The sequence below is a fragment of the Leptodactylus fuscus genome, chromosome 11 (assembly GCF_031893055.1).
Source record: "Leptodactylus fuscus isolate aLepFus1 chromosome 11, aLepFus1.hap2, whole genome shotgun sequence".
NCBI lineage: Eukaryota > Metazoa > Chordata > Amphibia > Anura > Leptodactylidae > Leptodactylus > Leptodactylus fuscus.
Window position 1 is genome coordinate 85,761,365 of NC_134275.1, and position 27,982 is coordinate 85,789,346.

Genomic DNA, 27,982 nt, shown 5'->3' on the forward strand with positions numbered 1-27,982 from the left:
GAGCAGGATGCTTATTTTTTTTTTAACCCATCCCCGAATCCATGGCAAATTCCTACGTGTGCACATACCCTAAGAGTCTCAACCTTTCTGAAGACCTGCCGTAATTCCTCCAGGTGAGCCTGACTGACACGCCGAGCCAATGCAAAGTCAAAGCCAGTGCACAGAATGTGTTCCCTCTCCTGAGCATGTGGCTCCAGCCTTAGAATAAGCCATCAATATCAGATCCACTGGTGTAAGTATACTGGTCCCAGTGGCCACAGCTTCGTCCAGGCCCAGAAGTCAAGGGGTCCGTCTCATCACACTCGTGAAGGATAAACCTCTTAGATCTCCTTTATGGTAGCCTGTGCATCGTACATTTATTTCCCCTGCCCTCTGAGCACTGGAGTGAGATCATTTACTATACACAGCCTTCCACAGTCAGAAAGGAGAAAACTAATCCTTCCATGGCAAAAATAGTAGATGTCAGCAGTATATAGTCCTGGAGGGATTCTACGTGAGATGCTGTGGCACAAAAGAGGGCACAGATACTGGGGGCACTAATGGGATGGGAATGATGGGAAGCTTGTGGGCACAGACATGTTATGAACAAGCATTCATGGTGGTCTGGGCCGGATAGAGAATAAAAGGGCAATAAAAATGCTGATAAAATGTCTACTGTGGCCGGTCTCCCCGCACCTCAACTACTTAACAGAGACAGGGCAGGAGGTGAGCTAGGCCCTGGTCATTTTAATTTAGTTCAACCAGCAGAATTATGAATACAGCTCTGGAGTACAATACAGACTGTAATCAGAGTATAAGATACAGTTAGCAATAGAATGTATTTACTAAGCAATTCAATGCACTAATAGTGACAGCACCTGACAAGGCTTGTTATTATATATGGACTAGCATCCTAATAGTGACAAATGTGAAATTATTTAGAGAGGAGGCAAATGGCCCCCCCATGTACAAGCAAACACCCGTCCTCATAGCTGTGATGTCATACAGAGCCCAGGGAGACTTTATTGTCGACCACATTTATTCACCACGTTTCATTGAAGATCTTGTTACATTGGCATGGTCTTCTAGGAGCATTGCTCCTTCTTCTACGGTGCATGGATCAGTCAGTGTCAGAAAGTTTTCTGCAGGTGTGGTGGCCACTTTAAGTAGCCGTAAAATAATGTATATGCCTGTGATGCCAATTGATCAGAATATATATGGTGTATATGCCTGTGATGTCAATTGATGAGAATATATATAATGTATATGCCTGTGATGCCAATTGATGAGAATATATGCGTTGTATATGCCTGTGATGTCAATATATATAATGTATGTGCCTGTGATGCCAATTGATGAGAATATATATAATGTATATGCCTGTGATGCCAATTGATGAGAATATATATAATGTATATGCCTGTGATGCCAATTGATGAGAATATATATAATGTATATGTCTGTGATGCCAATTGATAAGAATATATATATGGTGTATATGCCTATGATGTCAATATATAGAATGTATATGTCTGTGATGACAATTGATGAGAATATATATGGTGTATATGCCTGTGATGTCAATATATAGAATGTATATGTCTGTGATGTCAATTGATGAGAATATATATGGTGTATATGCCTGTGATGTCAATATATATATATAATGTATATGTCTGTGATGCCAATTGATGAGACTATATAATATGGTGTATATGCCTGTGATGTTATATAATGTATATGTCTGTGATGCCAATTGATAAGAATATATATAATGTATATGCCTGTGAAGTCAATTAATGAGACTATATATATATGGTGTATATGCCTGTGATGTCAATATATAGAATGTGTATGTCTGTGATGTCAATTGATGAGACTATATATATGGTGTATATGCCTGTGATGTCAATATATAGAATGTATATGTCTGTGATGTCAATATATATAATGTATATGTCTGTGATGCCAATTGATGAGACTATATAATATGGTGTATATGCCTGTGATGTTATATAATGTATATGCCTGTGATGCCAATTGATCAGAATATATATGGTGTATATGCCTGTGATGTCAATTGATGAGAATATATATAATGTATATGCCTGTGATGCCAATTGATGAGAATATATGCGGTGTATATGCCTGTGATGTCAATATATATAATGTATGTGCCTGTGATGCCAATTGATGAGAATATATATAATGTATATGCCTGTGATGCCAATTGATGAGAATATATATAATGTATATGCCTGTGATGCCAATTGATAAGAATATATATATGGTGTATATGCCTATGATGTCAATATATAGAATGTATATGTCTGTGATGACAATTGATGAGAATATATATGGTGTATATGCCTGTGATGTCAATATATAGAATGTATATGTCTGTGATGTCAATTGATGAGAATATATATGGTGTATATGCCTGTGATGTCAATATATATATATATATATAATGTATATATCTGTGATGCCAATTGATGAGACTATATAATATGGTGTATATGCCTGTGATGTTATATAATGTATATGTCTGTGATGCCAATTGATAAGAATATATATAATGTATATGCCTGTGAAGTCAATTAATGAGACTATATATATATGGTGTATATGCCTGTGATGTCAATATATAGAATGTGTATGTCTGTGATGTCAATTGATGAGACTATATATATGGTGTATATGCCTGTGATGTCAATATATAGAATGTATATGTCTGTGATGTCAATATATATAATGTATATGTCTGTGATGCCAATTGATGAGACTATATAATATGGTGTATATGCCTGTGATGTTATATAATGTATATGCCTGTGATGCCAATTGATCAGAATATATATGGTGTATATGCCTGTGATGTCAATTGATGAGAATATATATAATGTATATGCCTGTGATGCCAATTGATGAGAATATATGCGGTGTATATGCCTGTGATGTCAATATATATAATGTATGTGCCTGTGATGCCAATTGATGAGAATATATATAATGTATATGCCTGTGATGCCAATTGATGAGAATATATATAATGTATATGCCTGTGATGCCAATTGATGAGAATATATATAATGTATATGCCTGTGATGCCAATTGATAAGAATATATATATGGTGTATATGCCTATGATGTCAATATATAGAATGTATATGTCTGTGATGACAATTGATGAGAATATATATGGTGTATATGCCTGTGATGTCAATATATAGAATGTATATGTCTGTGATGTCAATTGATGAGAATATATATGGTGTATATGCCTGTGATGTCAATATATATATATATATATATATATAATGTATATGTCTGTGATGCCAATTGATGAGACTATATAATATGGTGTATATGCCTGTGATGTTATATAATGTATATGTCTGTGATGCCAATTGATAAGAATATATATAATGTATATGCCTGTGAAGTCAATTAATGAGACTATATATATATGGTGTATATGCCTGTGATGTCAATATATAGAATGTATATGTCTGTGATGTCAATTGATGAGACTATATATATGGTGTATATGCCTGTGATGTCAATATATAGAATGTATATGTCTGTGATGTCAATATATATAATGTATATGTCTGTGATGCCAATTGATGAGACTATATAATATGGTGTATATGCCTGTGATGTTATATAATGTATATGCCTGTGATGCCAATTGATCAGAATATATATGGTGTATATGCCTGTGATGTCAATTGATGAGAATATATATAATGTATATGCCTGTGATGCCAATTGATGAGAATATATGCGGTGTATATGCCTGTGATGTCAATATATATAATGTATGTGCCTGTGATGCCAATTGATGAGAATATATATAATGTATATGCCTGTGATGCCAATTGATGAGAATATATATAATGTATATGCCTGTGATGCCAATTGATGAGAATATATATAATGTATATGCCTGTGATGCCAATTGATAAGAATATATATATGGTGTATATGCCTATGATGTCAATATATAGAATGTATATGTCTGTGATGACAATTTATGAGAATATATATGGTGTATATGCCTGTGATGTCAATATATAGAATGTATATGTCTGTGATGTCAATTGATGAGAATATATATGGTGTATATGCCTGTGATGTCAATATATATATATATATATAATGTATATGTCTGTGATGCCAATTGATGAGACTATATAATATGGTGTATATGCCTGTGATGTTATATAATGTATATGTCTGTGATGCCAATTGATAAGAATATATATAATGTATATGCCTGTGAAGTCAATTAATGAGACTATATATATATGGTGTATATGCCTGTGATGTCAATATATAGAATGTATATGTCTGTGATGTCAATTGATGAGACTATATATATGGTGTATATGCCTGTGATGTCAATATATAGAATGTATATGTCTGTGATGTCAATATATAGAATGTATATGTCTGTGATGCCAATTGATGAGACTATATATAATACAACTCGACTTATTTTATTGCTTTTCCATGGATTTTACTTTCTCTGTTCCATGTTCTCCCACTAGGTGGCAGGAGACACCCATATTCCCTAGCCTGACATTTAGAGCGGCCCTGTACATTCCTTTAGTGGGGTGGGCACCCAGGGAGTGGAATACCCCCCTTTCATACATCTCTCCGTACAGCTGTTTTCCACTGTTATTTTGGCATCCTCTTATGTTGGGGGTTTGGAAAGTGAAGCGTCTTTAGTTGACCTATTAACACTGACTATTGAAACATAAAGGTGGTCCCACATTCCCCACCCTACGATCCCCTCCTGCCTCCTTCGCACACACCCTGTTCCTGCCTTTCTTTTCCAGTCCTGTTACGTTTTTTTGGATCGTCTGTGGGCTCAGCTTCAGACTGACATCTCAAAACAAGAGAGGGCGGCCGAGCAGGAGGAGAAGATAGAAGAGAAGCCTGAAGGATCCAGAGACTTCTCGTATCAACCCAAGAACCGGAGGTGAAGCAAAGAATAGACAAAAACCTTGTGAAAACAAATAAAAAATACTGTGAAAATGTTCAGCTGGATGAAGAAGAACGAGAAGAACAAGAAGACCCCTGAAGTCATCCACACGGTCACTGAGGGTCTCAAGGACCTGTATAAGAAGAAGTTGAAACCAGTAGAAGATTATTACAGGTTCCACGACTTCCACTCTCCAGCCCTGGAAGATGCCGACTTTGACAACAAGCCCATGGTGTTGGTCATGGGCCAATATTCCACCGGGAAGACCACCTTCATCAAGTATCTTCTGGAGCAGGACATCCCAGGGAGTCGCATCGGACCTGAGCCCACCACCGACTCCTTCATCGCGGTCATGCATGGAGAGACTGAGGGGGTCATCCCAGGGAACGCGCTGATGGTGGACCCCAACAAACCATTCCGCAAGCTCAACCCGTTTGGGAACACCTTTCTGAACAGGTAAGTGAAAACCCTGCGCTGGGTGACCTGAGCGGAGGTCTCCGAGAATCCTCCAGGAATGTGATTTCTCTCCAGTTGGGAAAGTGGTTGTACGGGGTAGAAAAACATGGCTGCCTTCCTCCAAAAACACTGCCACACCTGTCCATGGGTTATGTGCGGTATTTAACCTCAGCCGTATTCTCTTCAGCTCGGCTGCAATACCGGACACAACCTGCTGCAGGTGGGGCGCTGTTTATAGAGCAAGGCAGGAATCATTTTCCTAATCCTGGACAATCCCTTTAAAGCGATCGTAGCTAAAAATTCTGCAGAAAACACACAGAGTGGGAGCAAATATAACTTGTGTTATAACCGTTGAGTTTTGTGTTTTCTCCTCCCCCCTATAGGTCTAGGTCTTTTCGCTGTGTTTGTTTCTGTAACGTGTGGATGAGCAAAAATGAAATCTCATTCCCCGTATAGCAATGCCTTTATTTTCCATTAGGCCTAAATCGTAACGGGGCAGATAATCGAAAATGTCTCACTGTTAGACCCGACCGTCTTAAACTGCGGCAGTGTTTCCAAAGTGCCCAATCCTGTCTGATAATCCGGCGACTGATAATCCGGCGACTGATAATCCGACGTGCTTGGTCTAGTCTGACTTTACACCAGTTACTAGTTGGCTTTAGTAACTGGTGTTAGCCACACCCCTTTTTACCAAGCCCCGCCCACATGACACACAAACTGTTAGAAAGTGACACATAGAATATGAGGTGTAACTCGCGGACCTCGGGTGTTTTGGCGCACAATACGGCAATATTCTGGGGTACATTTATGTCGGCGAAGTGAATGAGATTTCAATACACAGAAAGAACTCGCAGCAGGAAAACGCAACATTGTAATTTCACCTGCAAAAATCCCTTGTTTTTTCCATAGACTTATATGGGGAGGGGACTTATATGGTTGGGAGGCAATTATATGGGGGGGTAGGTGTTTCCCTGTCGGTTTGCCCTCTGAGATAACCACGATTCTGAGAAGGAAGGGGCCGCGGCGCTGATTTAGGCGATTTTCTGCACCGCGGTTTTGTTACGTTATCAGTTTTTCTAAAAAAAATAATTGATCCACAACAGAAAGTGGCAAATCTGTATTTTAAGATTGAACTCAATGGCAGAAGGATACAAATGGAAGGAAATATATTTGTATCTGTTCATTTACCTACATCGCAGGTGTGAATAGAGCCTTAGTATCAGTCTTTTCTCTGCACAGTGGCTCCTCATCCTGGTGGTGCAGGGAACTACAAATATTCTCACTCACCTTAATGGGACAAGCTGCAACTCCCTGGTGGTGACTCTAATGTGGAGGGAAAAACAGTGCAGGGGGTGTGGGGGTAAATCAGTAGTGCAGGGGACATGGGGTAAATCAGTAGTGCAGGGGGTGTGGGGGTAAATCAGTAGTGCAGGGGGTGTGGGGGTAAATCAGTAGTGCAGGGGACATGGGGGTAAATCAGTAGTGCAGGGGACATGGGGGTAAATAAGTATTGCAGGGGGTGTGGGGGTAAATCAGTAGTGCAGGGGGTGTGGGGGTAGATCAGTAGTGCAGGGGGTGTGGGGGTAAATCAGTAGTGCAGGGGACATGGGGGTAAATCAGTAGTGCAGGGGGTGTGGGGGTAAATCAGTAGTGCAGGGGGTGTGGGGGTAAATCAGTAGTGCAGGGGATGTGGGGGTAAATCAGTAGTGCAGTAGATGTGGGGGTAAATCAGTAGTGCAGGGGGTGTGGGGGTAAATCAGTATTGCAAGGGATGTGGGGGTAAATCAGTAGTGCAGGGGGTGTGGGGGTAAATCAGTAGTGCAGGGGACATGGGGGTAAATCAGTAGTGCAGGGGGTGTGTGGGTAAATCAGTAGTGCAGGGGGTGTGGGGGTAAATCAGTAGTGCAGGGGGTGTGGGGGTAAATCAGTAGTGCAGGGGACATGGGGGTAAATCAGTAGTGCAGGGGTGTGGGGGTAAATCAGTAGTGCAGGGGTGTGGGGGTAAATCAGTAGTGCAGGGGTGTGGGGGTAAATCAGTAGTGCAGGGGACATGGGGGTAAATCAGTAGTGCAGGAGGTGTGGGGGTAAATCAGTAGTGCAGGGGACGTGGGGGTAAATCAGTAGTGCAGGGGACATGGGGGTAAATCAGTAGTGCAGGGGACATGGGGGTAAATCAGTAGTGCAGGGGACATGGGGGTAAATCAGTAGTGCAGGGGGTGTGGGGGTAAATCAGTAGTGCAGGGGGTGTGGGGGTAAATCAGTAGTGCAGGGGGTGTGGGGGTAAATCAGTAGTGCAGGGGGTGTGGGGGTAAATCAGTAGTGCAGGGGACGTGGGGGTAAATCAGTAGTGCAGGGGGTGTGGGGGTAAATCAGTAGTGCAGCCTCTTCAGGATTGGACAAACCCCATCAATCATAAAGTAATGGCGAATACCCCTTCATAATAAATACGGTTAGACCGTTGCCTATTAACAGTTCCTGCTGCACCCGGTGACTCCGCCGGATCCCCCTGCGCCTGTACAGATCTTATGGTGTCAGTCACTACCATAGAGGAGCTGGTGCTGAATACTGACGTCCGCCCCTTGTATTTCATAGGTAACAAACATGGCCGCCGGTATCTCTTAATGCCACAATCACAGATCCAGTTTTGTTAGGCGATTCGTACCCCCATCATAGAGAGTAGGAGACCCTCAGGAGATGACGGGGGTTATGCTGAGGCTTGTGCGGATATTCATCCAGGTCCCGGCCCCTTCCAGCAGCTCCTGGACATTTCCTAGTTGACAGGATCTCGAATATTCTTAGCTTGTCACTGTTTATGTTTGATGGGCTCGGCTTCCGGAGACACGCATGTACCCAGAACATTTACTGACGTATCCAAACTGAGGGGCATATAAACGAGCAGGATACAAAACCAATAGTATACGGTGCTGAATCTCATCCCTGGAGCTGGGCTGCAATACCACACACAACCTATGGACAAGGGGGGCGCTGTTTGTGTAAATGCACACATTACTTTTAAAGGGGTATTCCAGTAATTTTAGGTTATCCTCTATCCACTTAATTGGGAATACCTACTAAATTGGTGGGGGTCCCCAACTGGTCCCTTCAACACCCCCATATGAAGGGAACACGTGGTCGCACCATTTCCATGCTCATGGTTGGTTTGCTGCTCCATTTGCACTCATTGCCTCTCAGTAAAAACATTGGCAGATTCCGGTTGCGTTCCTGAACATTTACTGGGAACAGGAAGTTACAAGTATTGTCAGCCATCTTGAATGCAACGTGCAACTTTATTTGGTCACCTGGTCAATGAGCGTTCACCTAATAAACAGGTCCCTCTCTTCCACGTCCCTGTGTCCCTCTATGTCTATGGACATTCCCATGTGGAAGGAAAGGCTCTGTATACTGAAGGAGACGCAGCCACACGATGGCCCACAGGTTCTTCAGGTTCCCCTTTGATGTCCCGGATATTTCTGTTACTATTTTACTATGGTTTCTATCTCGGTTAAGCTTCCTTTGTGATTCTCTTGGACAGGTTCATGTGCGCCCATCTGCCCAACAAGGTCTTGGAAAGCATCAGCCTCATCGACACTCCGGGCATCTTATCTGGGGCCAAGCAGCGGGTGAGCCGAGGTAAGTGCCCAGCACAGGACAGAAGGGATCGAATACTGAATAATACAATGTATCAAATAATGTATCTGAATACAATGTATCCTCTGCTGAACATACAGTATATAACATCCTTATTACCCAGTATATAACACCATTACCAAAGACTTCAGTTTGTTTAAGTTGTGCAAAAGAACATAAACGAGAACTTCAAAGCCTCTTCTCATTCTAAGACCTCAGTCCAATGTCCATCACTATGGTACTAGATTATGTCTATAGGCTGATAGTGGTGGGGGGAGCAGGACTCACAGGCTCTATATGAGTGGTGGGGGAGCAGGACTCACAGGCTCTATATGAGTGGTGGGGGGAGCAGGACTCACAGGCTCTATATGAGTGGTGGGGGGAGCAGGACTCACAGGCTCTATATGAGTGGTGGGGGGAGCAGGACTCACAGGCTTTCTATATGAGTGGTGGGGGGAGCAGGACTCACAGGCTTTCTATATGAGTGGTGGGGGGAGCAGGACTCACAGGCTCTATATGAGTGGTGGGGGGAGCAGGACTCACAGGCTTTCTATATGAGTGGTGGGGGGAGCAGGACTCACAGGCTTTCTATATGAGTGGTGGGGGGAGCAGGACTCACAGGCTCTATATGAGTGGTGGGGGGAGCAGGACAGGCTCTATATGAGTGGTGGGGGGAGCAGGACTCACAGGCTCTATATGAGTGGTGGGGGGAGCAGGACTCACAGGCTCTATATGAGTGGTGGGGGGAGCAGGACTCACAGGCTCTATATGAGTGGTGGGGGGAGCAGGACTCACAGGCTTTCTATATGAGTGTGGGGGGAGCAGGACTCACAGGCTTTCTATATGAGTGGTGGGGGGAGCAGGACTCACAGGCTTTCTATATGAGTGGGGGGGGAGCAGGACTCACAGGCTCTATATGAGTGGTGGGGGGAGCAGGACTCACAGGCTTTATATGAGTGGTGGGGGAGCAGGACTCACATGCTCTATATGAGTGGTGGGGGGAGCAGGACTCACAGGCTTTCTATATGAGTGGTGGGGGAGCAGGACTCACATGCTCTATATGAGTGGTGGGGGGAGCAGGACTCACAGGCTTTCTATATGAGTGGTGGGGGGAGCAGGACTCACAGGCTCTATATGAGTGGTGGGGGGAGCAGGACAGGCTCTATATGAGTGGTGGGGGGAGCAGGACTCACAGGCTCTATATGAGTGGTGGGGGGAGCAGGACTCACAGGCTCTATATGAGTGGTGGGGGGGAGCAGGACTCACAGGCTCTATATGAGTGGTGGAGGGAGCAGGACTCACAGGCTCTATATGAGTGGTGGGGGGAGCAGGACTCACAGGCTCTATATGAGTGGTGGGGGGAGCAGGACTCACAGGCTTTCTGTATGAGTGGTGGGGGAGCAGGACTCACAGGCTCTATATGAGTGGTGGGGGGAGCAGGACTCACAGGCTTTATATGAGTGGTGGAGGGAGCAGGACTCACAGGCTTTCTATATGAGTGGTGGGGGAGCAGGACTCACAGGCTTTCTGTATGAGTGGTGGGGGAGCAGGACTCACAGGCTCTATATGAGTGGTGGGGGGAGCAGGACTCACATGCTTTCTATATGAGTGGTGGGGGGAGCAGGACTCACAGGCTCTATATGAGTGGTGGGGGGAGCAGGACTCACAGGCTTTCTATATGAGTGGTGGGGTGAGCAGGACTCACAGGCTTTCTGTATGAGTGGTGGGGGGAGCAAGACTCACAGGCTTTCTATATGAGTGGTGGGGGGAGCAGGACTCACAGGCTCTATATGAGTGGGGGGGAGCAGGACTCACAGGCTCTATATGAGTGGTGGGGGGAGCAGGACTCACAGGCTCTATATGAGTGGGGGGGGGAGCAGGACTCACAGGCTCTATATGAGTGGTGGGGGGAGCAGGACTCACAGGCTCTATATGAGTGGTGGGGGGAGCAGGACTCACAGGCTCTATATGAGTGGGGGGGGGAGCAGGACTCACAGGCTCTATATGAGTGGTGGGGGGAGCAGGACTCACAGGCTCTATATGAGTGGTGGGGGAGCAGGACTCACAGGCTCTATATGAGTGGTGGGGGGAGCAGGACTCACAGGCTCTATATGAGTGGTGGGGGGAGCAGGACTCACAGGCTCTATATGAGTGGTGGGGGGAGCAGGACTCACAGGCTTTCTATATGAGTGGTGGGGGGAGCAGGACTCACAGGCTTTCTATATGAGTGTGGGGGGAGCAGGACTCACAGGCTTTCTATATGAGTGGGGGGGGGAGCAGGACTCACAGGCTTTCTATATGAGTGTGGGGGGAGCAGGACTCACAGGCTTTCTATATGAGTGGTGGGGGGAGCAGGACTCACAGGCTTTCTATATGAGTGGGGGGGGAGCAGGACTCACAGGCTTTCTATATGAGTGGGGGGGGGAGCAGGACTCACAGGCTTTCTATATGAGTGGTGGGGAGAGCAGGACTCACAGGCTTTCTATATGAGTGGGGGGGGGGAGCAGGACTCACAGGCTTTCTATATGAGTGGGGGGGGAGCAGGACTCACAGGCTTTCTATATGAGTGGGGGGGGAGCAGGACTCACAGGCTTTCTATATGAGTGGTGGGGGGAGCAGGACTCACAGGCTTTCTATATGGGGGGGGAGCAGGACTCACAGGCTTTCTATAGGAGTGGGGGGGGAGCAGGACTCACAGGCTTTCTATATGAGTGGGGGGGGAGCAGGACTCACAGGCTTTCTATATGAGTGGGGGGGGAGCAGGACTCACAGGCTTTCTATATGAGTGGGGGGGGAGCAGGACTCACAGGCTTTCTATATGAGTGGTGGGGGGAGCAGGACTCACAGGCTTTCTATATGGGGGGGGAGCAGGACTCACAGGCTTTCTATAGGAGTGTGAGCCACAGTTTATACACTATAATACTATATATCAGATAATAGAAGCTATAAGTCCCTGAGCAGTGTCTGGCCTATGGGACAAGTCGGGGGTTTATGGGCTGACCTCTACGTAGCTGCGGCAGTTTAATGTATTTCATGCGCCAATTTTATTGACGTTTTGTTTGCAGCCTATGACTAGGAAACAGGTAAGTTATAGGAAGAGGGTCCAGTGCTGTGGGTCAGACATAGTGCAGGACGTCCCATCCTGTATACTCGCAGAAGGGAAGGGCAGAGGGCAGCAGGAACCTGCAACCATTAACTGATCTAAACATAATCTGCTATTGTTTATGGAAATATCCCTTCTCTCTAGGAGCGGCCATGGTTCTGATCCTGGCTCCTTGCCTCCTGGCACCCGCGTGTAAACACCAAGTAATGGGAGCGTGTATTTGACCTAAAGATATGAGAGGCGATAAATTACCTCCATGTAAAGGACGTTATACGAACTGTCATTGGGAGCCTATATATATTGATTTATAATACGTTTAAGGAGGGCTGCTTGCCACTATCATTTGCCTTGCATGTATCTAAGGAGGGCGCCTTGGCATTGCTATACCTTGTATATGTATAAAGAGGGCGCCTTGGCACTGATATACCTTGCATGTATATAAGGAGGGCACCCTGGCACTGCTATACCAGTATAAGGAGGGCGCCTTGGCACTGATATACCTTGCATGTATATGAGGAGGGTGTCCTGGCACTGCTATACCAGTATAAGAAGGGCACCTTGGCACTGATATACCTTGCATGTATATAAGGAGGGCACCCTGGCACTGCTATACCAGTATAAGGAGGGCGCCTTGGCACTGATATACCTTGCATGTATATAAGGAGGGCACCCTGGCACTGCTATACCAGTATAAGAAGGGCACCTTGGCACTGATATACCTTGCATGTATATGAGGAGGGTGTCCTGGCACTGCTATACCAGTATAAGGAGGGCGCCTTGGCACTGATATACCTTGCATGTATAGAAGGAGGGCGCCCTGGCACTGCTATACCAGTATAAGTAGGGCGCCTTGGCACTGATATACCTTGCATGTATAGAAGGAGGGCGCCCTGGCACTGCTATACCAGTATAAGAAGGGCACCTTGGCACTGATATACCTTGCATGTATATAAGGAGGGCGCCCTGGCACTGCTATACCAGTATAAAGAGGGCACCTTGGCACTGATATACCTTGCATGTATATGAGGAGGGTGTCCTGGCACTGCTATACCAGTATAAGGAGGGCGCCTTGGCACTGATATACCTTGCATGTATATAAGGAGGGCACCCTGGCACTGCTATACCAGTATAAGGAGGGCGCCTTGGCACTGATATACCTTGCATGTATAGAAGGAGGGCGCCCTGGCACTGCTATACCAGTATAAGAAGGGCACCTTGGCACTGATATACCTTGCATGTATAAAAGGAGGGCGCCCTGGCACTGCTATACCAGTATAAGAAGGGCACCTTGGCACTGATATACCTTGCATGTATATAAGGAGGGCGCCCTGGCACTGCTATACCAGTATAAGGAGGGCGCCTTGGCACTGATATACCTTGCATGTATAGAAGGAGGGCGCCCTGGCACTGCTATACCAGTATAAGAAGGGCACCTTGGCACTGATATACCTTGCATGTATATAAGGAGGGCGCCCTGGCACTGCTATACCAGTATAAGGAGGGCGCCTTGGCCCGGGTACTCTCTGTACAGAGGGCAGCATTTTCTGATCGGAACATTTCTAGATTTTTCCTCGCTGTCCAGGCCTCCGTTGCTATGTTTCGCAGTGTTGTGTCAGACATGAATTCAGTCTCTGTGTAATGTTCATTGTTGGATGTGTCTGCAGCTGGTTAACTCTTTGTACACTGCAGGGTACAGACGAGGGATCTCTCCAGGTTTTGTGTGCCAGGAGTGGAAAATCTTCTGGATTTTGTTTGCATTCCATGTGAAATTCCTTTCCTTACTGATAATCTCCACTTGTGTCATGTATGTGCAGATATGTGTGTGTGGGTGTATAGAGGGGAGGGGGGGGGGGGTTAATAATAAGTCTGGGGAAGCCCAGGGCAATCCTGTGCCTACCTCACTCCCCCTCAGCCGGGGTATCCCTCCCATGGTATGTTTTGGATCGTTGCTAAGGAGCAGCATAAACAGAGGAGTTACCCGTGTAAGGGGGGACGGGGGCGTTTGCAGGGGAGAGGTCTAACTTTGATCCAGGACTGTATTGCTATTCGGGAGCCATATTTATTTCACATTACCTTTTTTCTATGCTGGAATTTCTGATCTCAGCATCTTATGCCATTGGAATAATCTCTCTGTGTTAGAAGGAAACCCTGACAAAAAGTTGCTCCTGTTCCAGGGACCCTCAGAGATCGGCTGTAACTGATCTGTAACATCAGCCTTACAAGTGTCCTGCAGCGCCTCCACAGGGGAAAAGGAGTATTGCACAATAAGATGTATTATGTCCTCCATCTATGTCTTTATATTACATGGGAAGGGTCTATGGGTCACCAGTCATCGGCATCCAGATGCTACAGGACCTCCATGTCAGTCTCTGGTAACCACTGAACATGCACTGCAGGAAAATGTTAAAAACAAATAATTTTTTGCATAAAAAGCAGATATTTCACATTTTGTTGTATTTGTCTCAGAGGAGGCATACCTGCCAACATTAGGCTGCAGCCTGCAGGGAGAATGGCATGACGCAAACATTGTTGGGTTGCACTGGGCGTGCCAAGGCTCCCTTTTGTAAACCAGCACACCCCTTTCTTGTGACGTGGACAGTAAATGTGCAAGCCTTACACCCATTTCAGACATTAACTGCCCAGGTCACATACAGTGACAGCTACCCTGGCCGCCCGGGAGATTTGCCTGCTCATGCGGGAGGTCACCCCTTTTCTTGGGAGTCTCCAGAGGACACATAACCGAACCTGGTACATTCAGAAGGACTACACGGTTCTTATTTTTGACTCTTATTTGTACTGCGGCCTCTACTATGTATAACACTGTGCATTCATTTGCCCAGAGTGTCCCTTTAAGTGCAACTTTTGTGAAAAATCTGAAGAGGCCCTACAAAAAGTTTCACAACTTGAACCTGATAAAAGTTGCATATTGTGACTGCGGTTGTGCTGCACCTTTGTGCTAGGCTTTGGATGCCACAAGTGCTGCAAATAAGAAGTCCCCAGATATGAGAGTTGTCAGTGAGTTAATGTTCTGCGCTTCGGGTAGTCGCACAAGTTTGTGGCTGTCACTTAAGCTGCCCAGAAACTTCTCTTTCCAAGATCTCAGCCTTCAAGCTCCCTTGGGCTCCGCTCCCTCCCAGTTTTACATCTCCTAAAAAGGCTGTGGGTTGCACGGGTTTGCTGGAAAGTTTGTAAGTTGGCGAGGGAGAGAGCGCAGGGATGGAGCGGAGGGGAGGAGGGGAACATCTGACTGCCAGCCGAGAAAATAATGAAATCACATCCCATCTGTAACGCACAATCTCTGTCCTACTAACAATGGGACTGAGCCTTATCTCTGCCCGCCAGAGGGTACAGCGCTGTGCCCGGCCAGATCAGTGACAACATATTAGGAAAGGGGGGGAGGGGGCGGACAATACTCGGACCTCAGAACTAGGAAACATGGTGAATAATGAATGTTAACCCCGTTATCCATCACAGAAGTGGAGATTAGCCCATGACAAATTAGGTCATACTGTCCGCCATTATGGTTTATCTGAGTATTCAGTCTACAGGGGCGCTCACGAGTAAGAGGTGTAACCTGTCCCAGTGCAAAATCTGCAAAAAAAACACTTCCCACCGGCCACGTACCATTTACCATATCCTTATCTTCCATGGTGGCAGATTCTTCTTATCTTCTCTTGGGTCCCCTCAGGCACTAGGCCTTGGGTATGACAGCTACCTCCATAACCCCTCTATGCACCAGAGGACCACATTCGTCACACTAGGGACACCTATTGCCCGAGTAATCTGGGGGTCACCACTGGTCCCACAGTGTAGGGGTCAATATTACCCTCAAGAGACCGGTATGTACAAGGTATGTTCCTGCACCGTGCAATGCTTCATAAACCATCTCAGTCACCTAAAAGTTTATCTGGTATAAATGTGGAGGAGGGGGATGCAGCTGCAGATTCTCACAGTTCACTGTAGCAGCATCATATATGCTGTAAAGGCCTTGGTTTTCACCTGCTCCTTGAGGTTCTAGTCTCGCGTCTGGTATTTCTTAGCCAACCTGGTGATAGTTAAGAGTTAAACCTTACGATAACGCTCCCCCTACCCCCGCACCCTCCACATTGCTCTCTATGGGGGCAGGTGTGAGATATTTAACAGACATCAGTGAAGAATGTACCAGGATTATAAGTACAAAACTTGCTCCGGTTTGACCTTATGAAGCGTCTTAGAAATGGAAGAGAAACAGCACAAATTATTACAAGTGTAATTACAGTAACGTAAACCTGCCGCGCCGTCTCCGCTCTCATCTATCTCAGAATTATTTCGAGTCCTCGGATACATAAATTGTTTACATCTCCCTATAATCTGCGGATTTCACTTCTCCTCACAAATCTTTCCAAACGTCATCTGAGATCTTCTATGAAACTGTGAATAAACATAGGACCATGATGGCGGTCAGGCGTGCAGCGCTGCGGCGGGGGCTTCTTAAAGTGTTGGTGCTCCTTTACCGATATATAGGTGCAATCTACATAGAGAGTTCAGTCATCTTTACTTGACTACAATCTTATATTACGCCATACTTGTCAAATATCCAGGATGGTCCAAGAGGCTCCCAAAATAGGGGATGACCCCCCAGACACCATGAAGAGCTGCCGGGCCTAGTAGAGCACTCCTGTATCCATCAGCCACTCTCTTATTATATAGGTGATGTGGGCATGCCATGAACCAATCATGAAACCAAAACAGGCATAGCCAGATGACTTTCGTGCCCACATCACCAAAAGGGGGCCTGGAACATTCCCAAAATACATGTGATTTGCGTGTAGGGAAAATGTGGGCAAGTATGCATTAGACTGTGTTCCGAACTGAAGCCTCAATATAGTCAACCTATCAGGCAGTGCTGGGGCCCGTCATCTAACAGATCTGGCCCTGCCATAATTTTTCTTGGTCTCCTCTTATGATGGACCAAAGCAATGGAACTGACCAATACTGAAGTGTCTGCCAAGTACATTTAGAATTCTGCCAGCTGCTACTAGAATCAGTCGACACTTTGTTGACAGACACACCCTAGAGGCTAAGACACGCCCTAAAGGCTAAGACACGCCCTAGAGGCTAAGACACACCCTAGAGGCTAAGACACACCCCAGAGGAATTATTTAAGCTCATGTAGTAAGACCAGGGTCAAAATGGACTTTCTTGGGCCCATTGGATAAAATGATTCTCCAACAACCCTTATGAAATTGACCATAATATCCTCCAAATTTGGGTTTCTTCTCCTGGACCATTATTGTGTTAGATCCCAGAACTATCGGAGGATCCTCTGGTGCATCGGTCCAACACTGGTTAGGACCTTAATATACATTACAGAAAAGTCAATCCAATTTGGGTCAGCTTTCTTCTGTGTATGGGAGCTGTCCAACTCTCCCCAAAAGATTGTATCAGAGAAAGGAATGATTGGGCATATTGAAATTTATTATGTCCAATCCTTTGTCCAAATCCTGATTATATCCCAATATATAAATCTAGGGAATTCTGAGAAACTAGAAATAATCCCATTAGTCAGGATACTTGTCTATTAGCCACAAGCTACAAGGATAGACTCTCACGCTATGGAGGACCCAACAAGTCCAGGCCTTATACTAACAGACTGATGATTTTAGTGGACCTCATGCAGTACCTCCTTTCCCCTGTGGTGGTGCTGCAGGAATGTTGAACTCTTACTACGAGGTTCCTCCACAGATTAGGGCTGAACATTGAGGTCCCACAAGGAGAAGAGTCTGTGGCTAAACCATTGACAGGGGGATAAAAAGGGGTTTTCTAAAATGAATCCAGAAATAAGAGATATTCTTACCATGCCTCAATATCTGAAGGAATAGATTGTGTGTTATTAACCCCTCTCTAGCCTAAGAGAACGTATAGCACTGTAATGTCTACCCAACATACTGAATCTTTAACCCCTTCTTCCCCGTAGCTTTTCTCCAACCCTTTGGGCCTAATCTGACTGTTTTCCCTCTTTCCAGGTTACGATTTTCCCTCCGTCCTACAGTGGTTCGCCGAGCGAGTTGATCGTATCATTCTTCTTTTTGATGCCCACAAGTTGGAGATATCAGATGAGTTTTCCGAGGCCATTAGAGCCCTAAAGGGCAATGAGGACAAAATACGGGTTGTCCTGAATAAGGCCGACATGGTGGAGACCCAGCAGTTGATGCGTGTCTATGGGGCTCTGATGTGGTCCCTGGGCAAAGTGTTCAATACACCTGAAGTTTTACGGGTCTACATCGGCTCCTTCTGGTCTGAGCCCCTAATGATTTCCAACAACAGACGCTTGTTTGAGCTGGAGGAGCAGGATTTGTTCCAAGACATCCAGAACCTGCCGAGGAACTCGGCTCTGCGCAAGCTCAACGACCTGGTGAAGAGAGCGCGGCTGGTTAGGGTAAGGCACAACTTTTATTGTATTTTTTTCCAATGTATTTTTATCATATTTTTCTAATTTATTAACGTTCAGATCAGATTTGCAACAATTTCCAGTAGGACACAGGTGGAGGAGTCCTAAAACCCAACACACATACAGCAGAAAAATACAATGAGGCACCCGCAGATCCTCTAATCCACAGAATGGCAATTCTTATGCAAATTTGACTTCCTAATTTTCAACGTTTGCAACACCCATTAGATTGATCATTCAGACTGACCCCGCACATCCTCCAGATCTCTAGGCTGTTTCTATTAGCAACAGCTGAAAGCAGGCTGGTAACTAGGGTTGAGCGAAGGGATCGGAAAAGATCGGATCCCGATCGGCGATCGAGCAAATTTCACGATCGGGATCGGCTGGAAAGTGATGGAAATTGGATTTTGAAATCTCAAGATCGGCTCAACCCTGCTGGTAACCTAAATGTTAGGGGTGTAGTCGTAGTCAGGCAAGGTCAGGGCTGGCCGAATTCTCGGGGCAGGTTGTATACGATCAAGCAGGTAGAGGAGTCCTAAAACCCAACACACATACAGCAGAAAAATACAATGAGGGAACCGCAGATCCTCTAATCCACAGCATGGCAATTCTTGTGCAAATTTGACTTCCTAATTTTCACCCTTTGCAACACCCATTAGATTGATAATTCAGACAGGTGTGTAGTCGTAGTCAGGCAAGGTCAAGGCCGGTCAAATTCTCGGAGCAGGTCGTATACGGTCAAGCGGAATCAAACCGAGGAAATAAACTCACCAGGAACTATAAGGGACCTAGAACTGTTCAGGCAAGTTTGTGATCCGAGGAAGCGTTAACTACCCAGAGCTGACCATCACTTTCTGGCTCGCGCGGTTTTGCATATTTAATCGATTGAGGCCACACTATAGAGACGAGGCCGCGGTAAACAGAGGGGCATTTACACAAGATCAGTCCTTTAGGTGAAGATTATATCATTCCCACCAAAATATAAACAGGCCCAGCAGTCAGATATGAGAAGGGGCAGGGGCCGGCGCCCCCTCCTGTGTACGTCCTAGCACTACAGAAAATATAACCCAGCTCAGTGTTTGGGAGGGGAAGTGAATATGGAGACCCCCATTGTGAGAACATAAACAGTCAGCGTGTGTCCGATTATCAGGTCACATCATCACTCAGCGAGGAATTACTCTGAGGATGCAAGTGGTCTTATACAGATGTCTGGGAGTGTGGCTGTGGGGGATGGTCTAAAGGATCAGGCCAAGGAAACCCGGGCCAAATAGACAGACTGTCTATGCTATAGCTGGTGCAGGGTCTGCGGGGGCCGAGCATGACCCTGGGATTCTATACGGGGTGTTTTTGAATGTCTGCACTACACAATGACGGACTCCTTTATCCGGACGCGTCAGCTATAGTAAATATCTGTAACCCCAATGATATAACAATTCTGTAGTATCTTTGCTTTAGATCTCTGCATTGTGCTATTCCTCTGTTAATCCTCTGGAAACTGACTACTGGGTGTTACCATTTCCGATATTTCCCTGCACATTCTGACACTGGCCAATACATGCGGAAACTGTCAGACTGTATAGAGACATCTTATTGATAAGGGACATAGTAATACCCTGTTGTCCATTTCCAGGAGGAGCAACTCAAGAACAGCAAAATGCAAAGTTCTAAGTAAAGATGCCTAAAATTGTTGTTTTTGTTCCGGGACATCGCATGGCTTTAGTGCAATCTTGCCATTGATTTTAACTCCTATGCAAATGATCTGTTTGGTGCACCCGGGGTGCGGCCGCACCTTTCATAGAGTCCATTTTCTCCTGTGACCACCCCTAAGCACTGACTCCTAACATAAGGAGTTATAAGCGACAATTCCAGGGTGATTACTGCACATCAGGACCCGTCAACCTTTATTGGGGTGTTCCTGGAAGACGCGGCCTCGTCCCGTGTGCACCAAACAGCTCTTCTATATATAGATTAAAAGTCGATTTTGTCAGCAAGATTATAACACATAAGAGGTCTGTCCACTGTGTCACTAACCTGCCCCTGCCCAGCATATAAGGGGTTACAGGAGATTTTGGTGGTGGGAGACTCCTTTAAGGTTTTTGAGACCAGATATAATAAGGCTTTGGGTGTATATAGCGTCCTCTATATTTGGGTGCAGGGTACATGGGCGTCCGGGCCTGTTCTGACAGCCGATGATTTCATTTGCTTCTCTTTTTGGCTCTGGCATCCAGGCTGGGAAAATGGAGTGTGACCCGAAGCCAGCAAATTCCTGCGAGTTTACTCACCGAGGGAGCGAGAGGGAAGAGAGGGGAGAATGTAGTGAGGGAGGACGGAGAGGTGGGAAGGAGCCAGGTCAATGGAAAGACTGATGTAGGAAAAAACAGCAGAATTAGGGAAATCAGGAGGAGGCGGCGAGGGCAGTGTGAACAGAGCCGAACACTGGAGAGCTGGCGGTGCGACTTTCTCCAGCCAACAAATCCAAAAACAGAATCCTTTCCTGCCATGTTACAGAAACCTTCCCATTGGTATCGTCACCGCTAGGGGTAGCTACACTTTCGTCCCACTCTATGGAATTGCAGGGGGCCTTGGAAATGGGCTCATGAGGACATTGGCGATTTGTGACACCCCCAAGTCTATAGGAAAGCAGAGCGCGTGCCCGTACCACTCGAGGACTAAGGACATGGCAGAGGGGAGGGGTACTCATATACAGCCCATGCATATACAAGATACAAATGAGCTTTATTAGCATTACCAAAGAATAGAACGTTTGGTGTTACCAAAGCAGAAAGAAGGTTGGGGGTGGTGGAGGGGGATGGGTATGGGGTTCGTGGGTTGGGGGCTTGAGAGTCTTTAGGGTCTCCTTGTTCTTGTTTGGGGCATTTGGGTGTCGGTGGGTATGGGGTAGACAGGTGATGGGGGGGCTTAGGTTGGGTTTAATAGTCTATGGGGGTGGGGGGGTTTGATAGTCCATGCGTCTCATCTTCCTCTTGTTTGGTGACAGCTGGACACGGGAGAACCTACGGATACTGTCCAGGTGGTGAACTGACCATACAGAAGCCCTGCTGTTACCTAGGAGTCAGGCCGATTATCTTGGAAGGATCTAACCACGGTCTTAAAGCTATGGCCACCATCGAACAGCTGCAAGTAGATTTAGTAGATTTTTGTGGCAGATTGGTTTTGCCCCATTCTTGGGTATTTAGTCACACATCGGCCACTATCTAACGTCTTATGTCTGTAGTTTTACAAGTCCCATCTAAAGCCGTCCTTACATTTTGGAATAAGATATTGCCAGACCCCTTTTATCTTATCCACTGCAAACAAAAGGATCCATCATATTATAATCCATCTGCCCCATCCTTTGCTCCCCCCACATCTCCCATTGGGGCAGTAGTGAGGCCCCCACACACATTAGATGGTCAGCCGATCATGTCCATCTCTGGCTCTTTCTCTGACACCTGGACACTTTGACAATCTACATGAGTTGTTGCCCGGGATCACTGCACCGAATAACAATAATTTGGGGGACTTGTTTGTTGGCGGTGGGTGGGGGCATAGTGTAGGTACGTGCTTGTATGATTACATTGGGAAGCCAGCCGATGGCTCCAGAGACTGCCTGGAAACATTCGGACCTCCTTATCTCTTCCTGTCACCTTCTCACCGTGTCCCCCCTGCTTTGTCCTGTTAATGAGAGCCGTGTATGGGATTTCCTCACCGAGGGAGGGCGGTGTATAGAGCCGCAGTGTATGGACATCTGTAAAAGTGTTTTATGGGATGAGGGACGGCCTGGAGGGATCAGGGGAACGCTGTCCGAGATGAGGTAATGCACTTAGGCCTAAAATACTGCAAAAAGTGTGTCGTAAGGCTCACAGCAAATTGTAGACACATCCACGGTATATCCTATATAAGTCATGGTATTGTATAACCTTATATACTGTATAGGCAGCAGTGAGCTCAGGGCCAAGTACTGGGGCAACGGGGGCAAATCAGAGAATGACTCTGGGATGGGTATAGGGGTAGAAGGAGGACAAGCCAACCACTACTGAAGACAAGGTCTATGGGCCGCTTCAGCCTCGTAATACTCCTGAAGGTCTCGATCGGCCAATGAACTGCACAAAACCTTCCAGGCAGGAAAGCTGAACATCTTAAGTGGCTTCCACCCAAACTGTTTACTAAAATGTCTTAGAGTTACGACCTGTCAGGTTTTTTGTAAATCTACAGCCTGGTCCTTCCATGGGAGAGTTTTTGGATGGCTCCTGCCATAAGTTCATCACTTCAGGATATGGAGGCTATTTGAGGAGCAGCTTGTTTAGGGATCTTCATGTCCCCAAGGGTTTTGTTTAGGGTGTTGTGCAGGTCAACGGACGGCAAGAAAGTGCACGACAAAAAGGGCAGGAAAGGAGGCAGAATTTATGGGCTCCCGGACAAGGTCTGGTCATAAATCACATCTCGGCTCAGCACACTTGTATCATCTGGAGATTCTTGTTTATAGCAGTACAACCAGGATCGGGAATGCAGAGCGATAGACCGTGGTGTCTTATCTCAAGGGAAGCGAAATAATCCTCCATATACTTCAACACCACCAATTGCTATTTCTTCTTGAGATCATTCTGGAGAAACCTGATGATAGGACTATTCCCACGTCGTGACTATGAGACCGCCATCTTGAGGCATCTACACAAAATGTTACAGGGACAAAGTTGCTACCCAAGTGGTCAACATTGATGAGCCGAAGGGTAAAGCAAAAAAGGTACAAGTGGTAAGCAATGACTTACGTTATAGCAGAGGTAGCGTAAGGTTGGCATGTGGGCATTGATAAGCCAAGATAGTCAATAGATCCCAATGATGGACCTCAAGTAGATGATAAGGCAATATGGCCAACATTTCGGACAGGCCTAACCACCAGTAAACTAGAAATCTGCAGTATATAAAGCCGAGCATTTGCAGACAGAAAGGGCAATGGCTGGGGCAGGTTGTATCTTATCTCACATCCAATGGTTCCTGTCTCATCTGAAATAGATAAGCGAGTCAGTGTCATTAATGGTGTCAGTCCCAAAGGAAGCCGAAAGCTTTTCTGTCATCCTGTTCCCCTTGAAGTGTTAGATGTCTCACGCTCCCGCCCGCTCGCTCTTCCTACCATTCTCTCTATTGATGTTGTGGTCCCCGCTATTCCTTGCCAACTCTGGAGAATTCTTCTTGCTTCCTTAGCAGGAAAAGAGCAGGATGCCGATAGAAAGACGGTGACGTGGACGGAGCAGAGACACCACAAGTGTCAGACGCAACGTTTAGGCCTCGTCGTTTCTGTGCCAAAAGCAAAGTCTTACCATAACAAAAAGTGAAGACAATAAACGGGGACCATGAATGAGGGCGGAGGGAGCAGATCATAATAATGAGTTTTACATATGTCTTACATGGGGCTATTACACCTATCAGCTGACATCCGAGCTACTGCAAGGATCTGTATATAAGATGCTGTAGATGATCTTCCCCTACATCGTGCTGTATATAAGATGCTGTAGATGATCTTCCCCTATATTGTGCTGTATATAAGATGCTGTAGATGATCTTCCCCTATATTGTGCTGTATATAAGATGCTGTAGATGATCTTCCCCTATATTGTGCTGTATATAAGATGCTGTAGATGATCTTCCCCTATATTGTGCTGTATATAAGATGCTGTAGATGATCTTCCCCTATATTGTGCTGTATATAAGATGCTGTAGATGATCTTCCCCTATATCGTGCTGTATATAAGATGCTGTAGATGATCTTCCCCTACATCGTGCTGTATATAAGATGCTGTAGATGATCTTCCCCTACATCGTGCTGTATATAAGATGCTGTAGATGATCTTCCCCTACATCGTGCTGTATATAAGATGCTGTAGATGATCTTCCCCTATATCGTGCTGTATATAAGATGCTGTAGATGATCTTCCCCTACATCGTGCTGTATATAAGATGCTGTAGATGATCTTCCCCTACATCGTGCTGTATATAAGATGCTGTAGATGATCTTCCCCTACATCGTGCTGTATATAAGATGCTGTAGATGATCTTCCCCTATATCGTGCTGTATATAAGATGCTGTAGATGATCTTCCCCTGTATCGTGCTGTAATAAGTGGGAGTCCTTCCATTGGGACACTAACCTATTGCTAGAACCCGAGTCCCACAAACTCCTTGTTGATACAATTTAGCTATCGGCAACCACATTTTCCATTACGATCAATGTATAGATGATGGACGCAATGCTAGAGAATTTCTAGAATATTCTGTGGATATGCCATGAAGGCTTGACGGGCGGATATCCCTGTAAATGGAATACGGTGAAGTCTTACATGGTTTGGAGAGGTTGCCAAAATTTCTCATCACTGGTTTACCTTGCAGGTCCACGCTTACATCATCAGCTACCTAAAGAAGGAGATGCCGTCTGTCTTCCGCAAAGAAAACAAGAAGAATAAGCTTATTAATGAGTTACCTGTTATTTATGCCAAGATCCAACTAGAACATCACATTTCTCCTGGAGATTTCCCTGACTGCGCCAAGATGCAGGTAACTATCTCTCCAATCATCATGTGTTGTGGTGGCCACATATCTCCAGATTTATGGCTTTTGTACCATGTACTTCTTGGCAATTGTTGACCAAGTGGTCTATCATAAGCCGACACATATAACTCTAACATACACAAAGATCACGTAGTTGAATCCCATAGAAACCAAGACCACACGTTCCTGCCTAGTCGTACAAACGTTAGTCACTTAGCGTTAAGACTCCTCTTCTTTGTCGTCCTACAGGAACAGCTCATGATTCACGACTTCACCAAGTTTCACTCCCTGAAGTTGAATATGATAGAAGTTCTCGATGAGTTGCTGACAGTCGACATTGCCAAACTGATGCCCCTCCTGCGCCAGGAAGACCTGGAAACCACTGACAATGTTGTACAAGGAGGAGCCTTTGACGGCACCCACAACGGTCCTTTTATTGAAGGCTCCATGGACGGCATCTTGGAAGGCATTGACGATGAGGATTGGGTGGTTACCAAAGACAAACCGAAATACGACGAGATCTTCTTCAACTTAGCTCCCACCGACGGCAAACTAACTGGCACCAAGGCAAAGAACTGGATGATAACAACCAAGTTACCCAACTCCGTCCTGGGCAAGATATGGAAACTTTCTGATGTTGATCGTGATGGCATGCTGGATGATGAAGAGTTTGCTTTAGCAAGTCATTTGATTGAAGTCAAGTTAGAAGGGCACGGGCTTCCTCCTGAGTTGCCCAGACACCTAGTGCCACCGTCCAAGAGGCGACAGAAGGGCTCTGCTGAATAAAGGATCTTCGGCTTCCAAACCTATTGCACACTCACAAACTCGATGTCCTTCACAGGAACATTCTCCAACAAATGATACTAACCTAAGCAAAATTACTCGACAGACACTGTGTCCGCTTCAATATATCCAAGTTACTTACCCTTTTTAGAAGCTCAGAGCTCCTCACGGGGGGTGGCAGCAAGTGCATACGGTGAAAGACTGGATAAAAGAGGTCTATTATAGCAAAGAACCAAAGTGTAATAGAAGAATCCGGGTCTACCCCGCCAACTGCGGCCAATAGTGTCAAAGTTATACTGTAACATGATAATCCATGCAACATCCAGCACATCTCTGTAAGACAATGGTTATGGTGTATGTCACCCACCCCCTCTGGATGGGATTGGTCATGTGAATGGGTTGGCATGGGTCGGTCCTATTGTGAATCTGAGCTGTCCGTCATGTATGTTGTTACATAATCTACACTAGAAACGTAATGTTGGTATATTCTGCTTTCCTCACTGGTTGGAACATATGCAGCAGGTCACCTCTATGCCTTATCTATGCCTTTAAGATATATATATATATTTGTATACATGTTTGCTTCTATAAAATCACAGGGTTTCTGTGGTCATAAAAAGAATGTATCTGATTAATAAATAATAAAAGAACATGACCCGATCTCGGCAGACCTGAAATTTCTTTAGTTTCAGTCCTCAGAGCTTATCCCGGGGCGGCTATACCATGTGTGCAGCTGTATAGGGCCCTACAGTCTTTGGGGCTCACTGCTACATAACAGACTGCAGATAACTGGTGGATACCTGAAACTCCAAGGCCCCCACGTACCAGGGGCCATTTATAATACCAGTGAAGGATTTTCAGGAGCACCATGAAGGAGATTGTCCATGACTTGCACCCTGCACAGTAGCAGTCGGAATCCAAGGGCCCATATACTATGTCCGTCCCTGTAATGAATCCATCCTCATACCATATAGCTGTGAAGTTTTGTATAATCTCTGGTATAAATTCGGGATTTGCTCACAGCCTGGTTGTTTCTAATGACTCGAATCATGTCTGTACATCGGAATAACTTGCACACTTGACTACTATGTAATACTGGTGCTCAGAAAGCAAATAAAACAGCTAATATTGATCTGTATCAGTCTATGCATTACATGGAATAAATATTGTGTATATACATTACTATGTCTAGTATGGAATTTCTGCAATCTTGTGGTTAATAGACAGATTTACATCTCTCCGTCTGGTATTACTATCGTACCGGGGGAGATTTCTGTCTATCTCTATTTTAATGGATGATAATAGTCTGAACAGGGGTCTGTTCTCTACCGGGGCTGCAATATCAGTAGACAGAGCAGGATATAATAGAAGGAGAGAAGCTCGGTGATATATAGGGTTATAGGATAGAGGGAGAGAAGCTGAGCTGTGTGATATATATAGGGTTATATGATAGAGGAGAGAAGCTCGGTGATAGATAGGGTTATAGGATAGAGGAGAGAAGCTCGGTGATATATAAGGTTATATGATAGAGGAGAGAAGCTCGGTGATATATAGGGGTATATGATAGAGGAGAGAAGCTCAGTGATATATAGGGTTATATGATAGAGGAGAGAAGCTCGGTGATATATAGGGGTATATGATAGAGGAGAGAAGCTCGGTGATAGATAGGGTTATAGGATAGAGGAGAGAAGCTCGGTGATATATCAGGTTATATGATAGAGGAGAGAAGCTCGGTGATAGATAGGGTTATAGGATAGAGGAGAGAAGCTCGGTGATATATAGGGTTATAGGATAGAGGAGAGAAGCTCGGTGATATATAGGGTTATATGATAGAGGAGAGAAGCTCGGTGATATATAGGGTTATATGATAGAGGGAGAGAAGCTGAGCTGTGTGATATATATAGGGTTATATGATAGAGGAGAGAAGCTCGGTGATATATAGGGGTATATGATAGAAGGAGAGAAGCTCGGTGATATATAGGGTTATATGATAGAAGGAGAGAAGCTCGGTGATATATAAGGTTATATGATAGAGGAGAGAAGCTCGGTGATAGATAGGGTTATAGGAT

General features: G+C 45.4%; 1 protein-coding gene across 1 annotated transcript; it reads left to right on the forward strand.

Moving 5' to 3' along the window:
- Positions 1-4,673: 4,673 nt before the first annotated feature.
- On the forward strand, positions 4,674-27,066 carry EHD2 (EH domain containing 2). Its single transcript, XM_075260311.1, has 5 exons — positions 4,674-5,428; positions 8,961-9,058; positions 18,164-18,576; positions 24,972-25,136; positions 25,380-27,066. Exons 1-5 carry the CDS (start codon positions 5,025-5,027, stop codon positions 25,914-25,916), a joined length of 1,617 nt encoding a protein of 538 aa, XP_075116412.1. The 5' UTR covers positions 4,674-5,024; the 3' UTR covers positions 25,917-27,066.
- Positions 27,067-27,982: the final 916 nt, after the last annotated feature.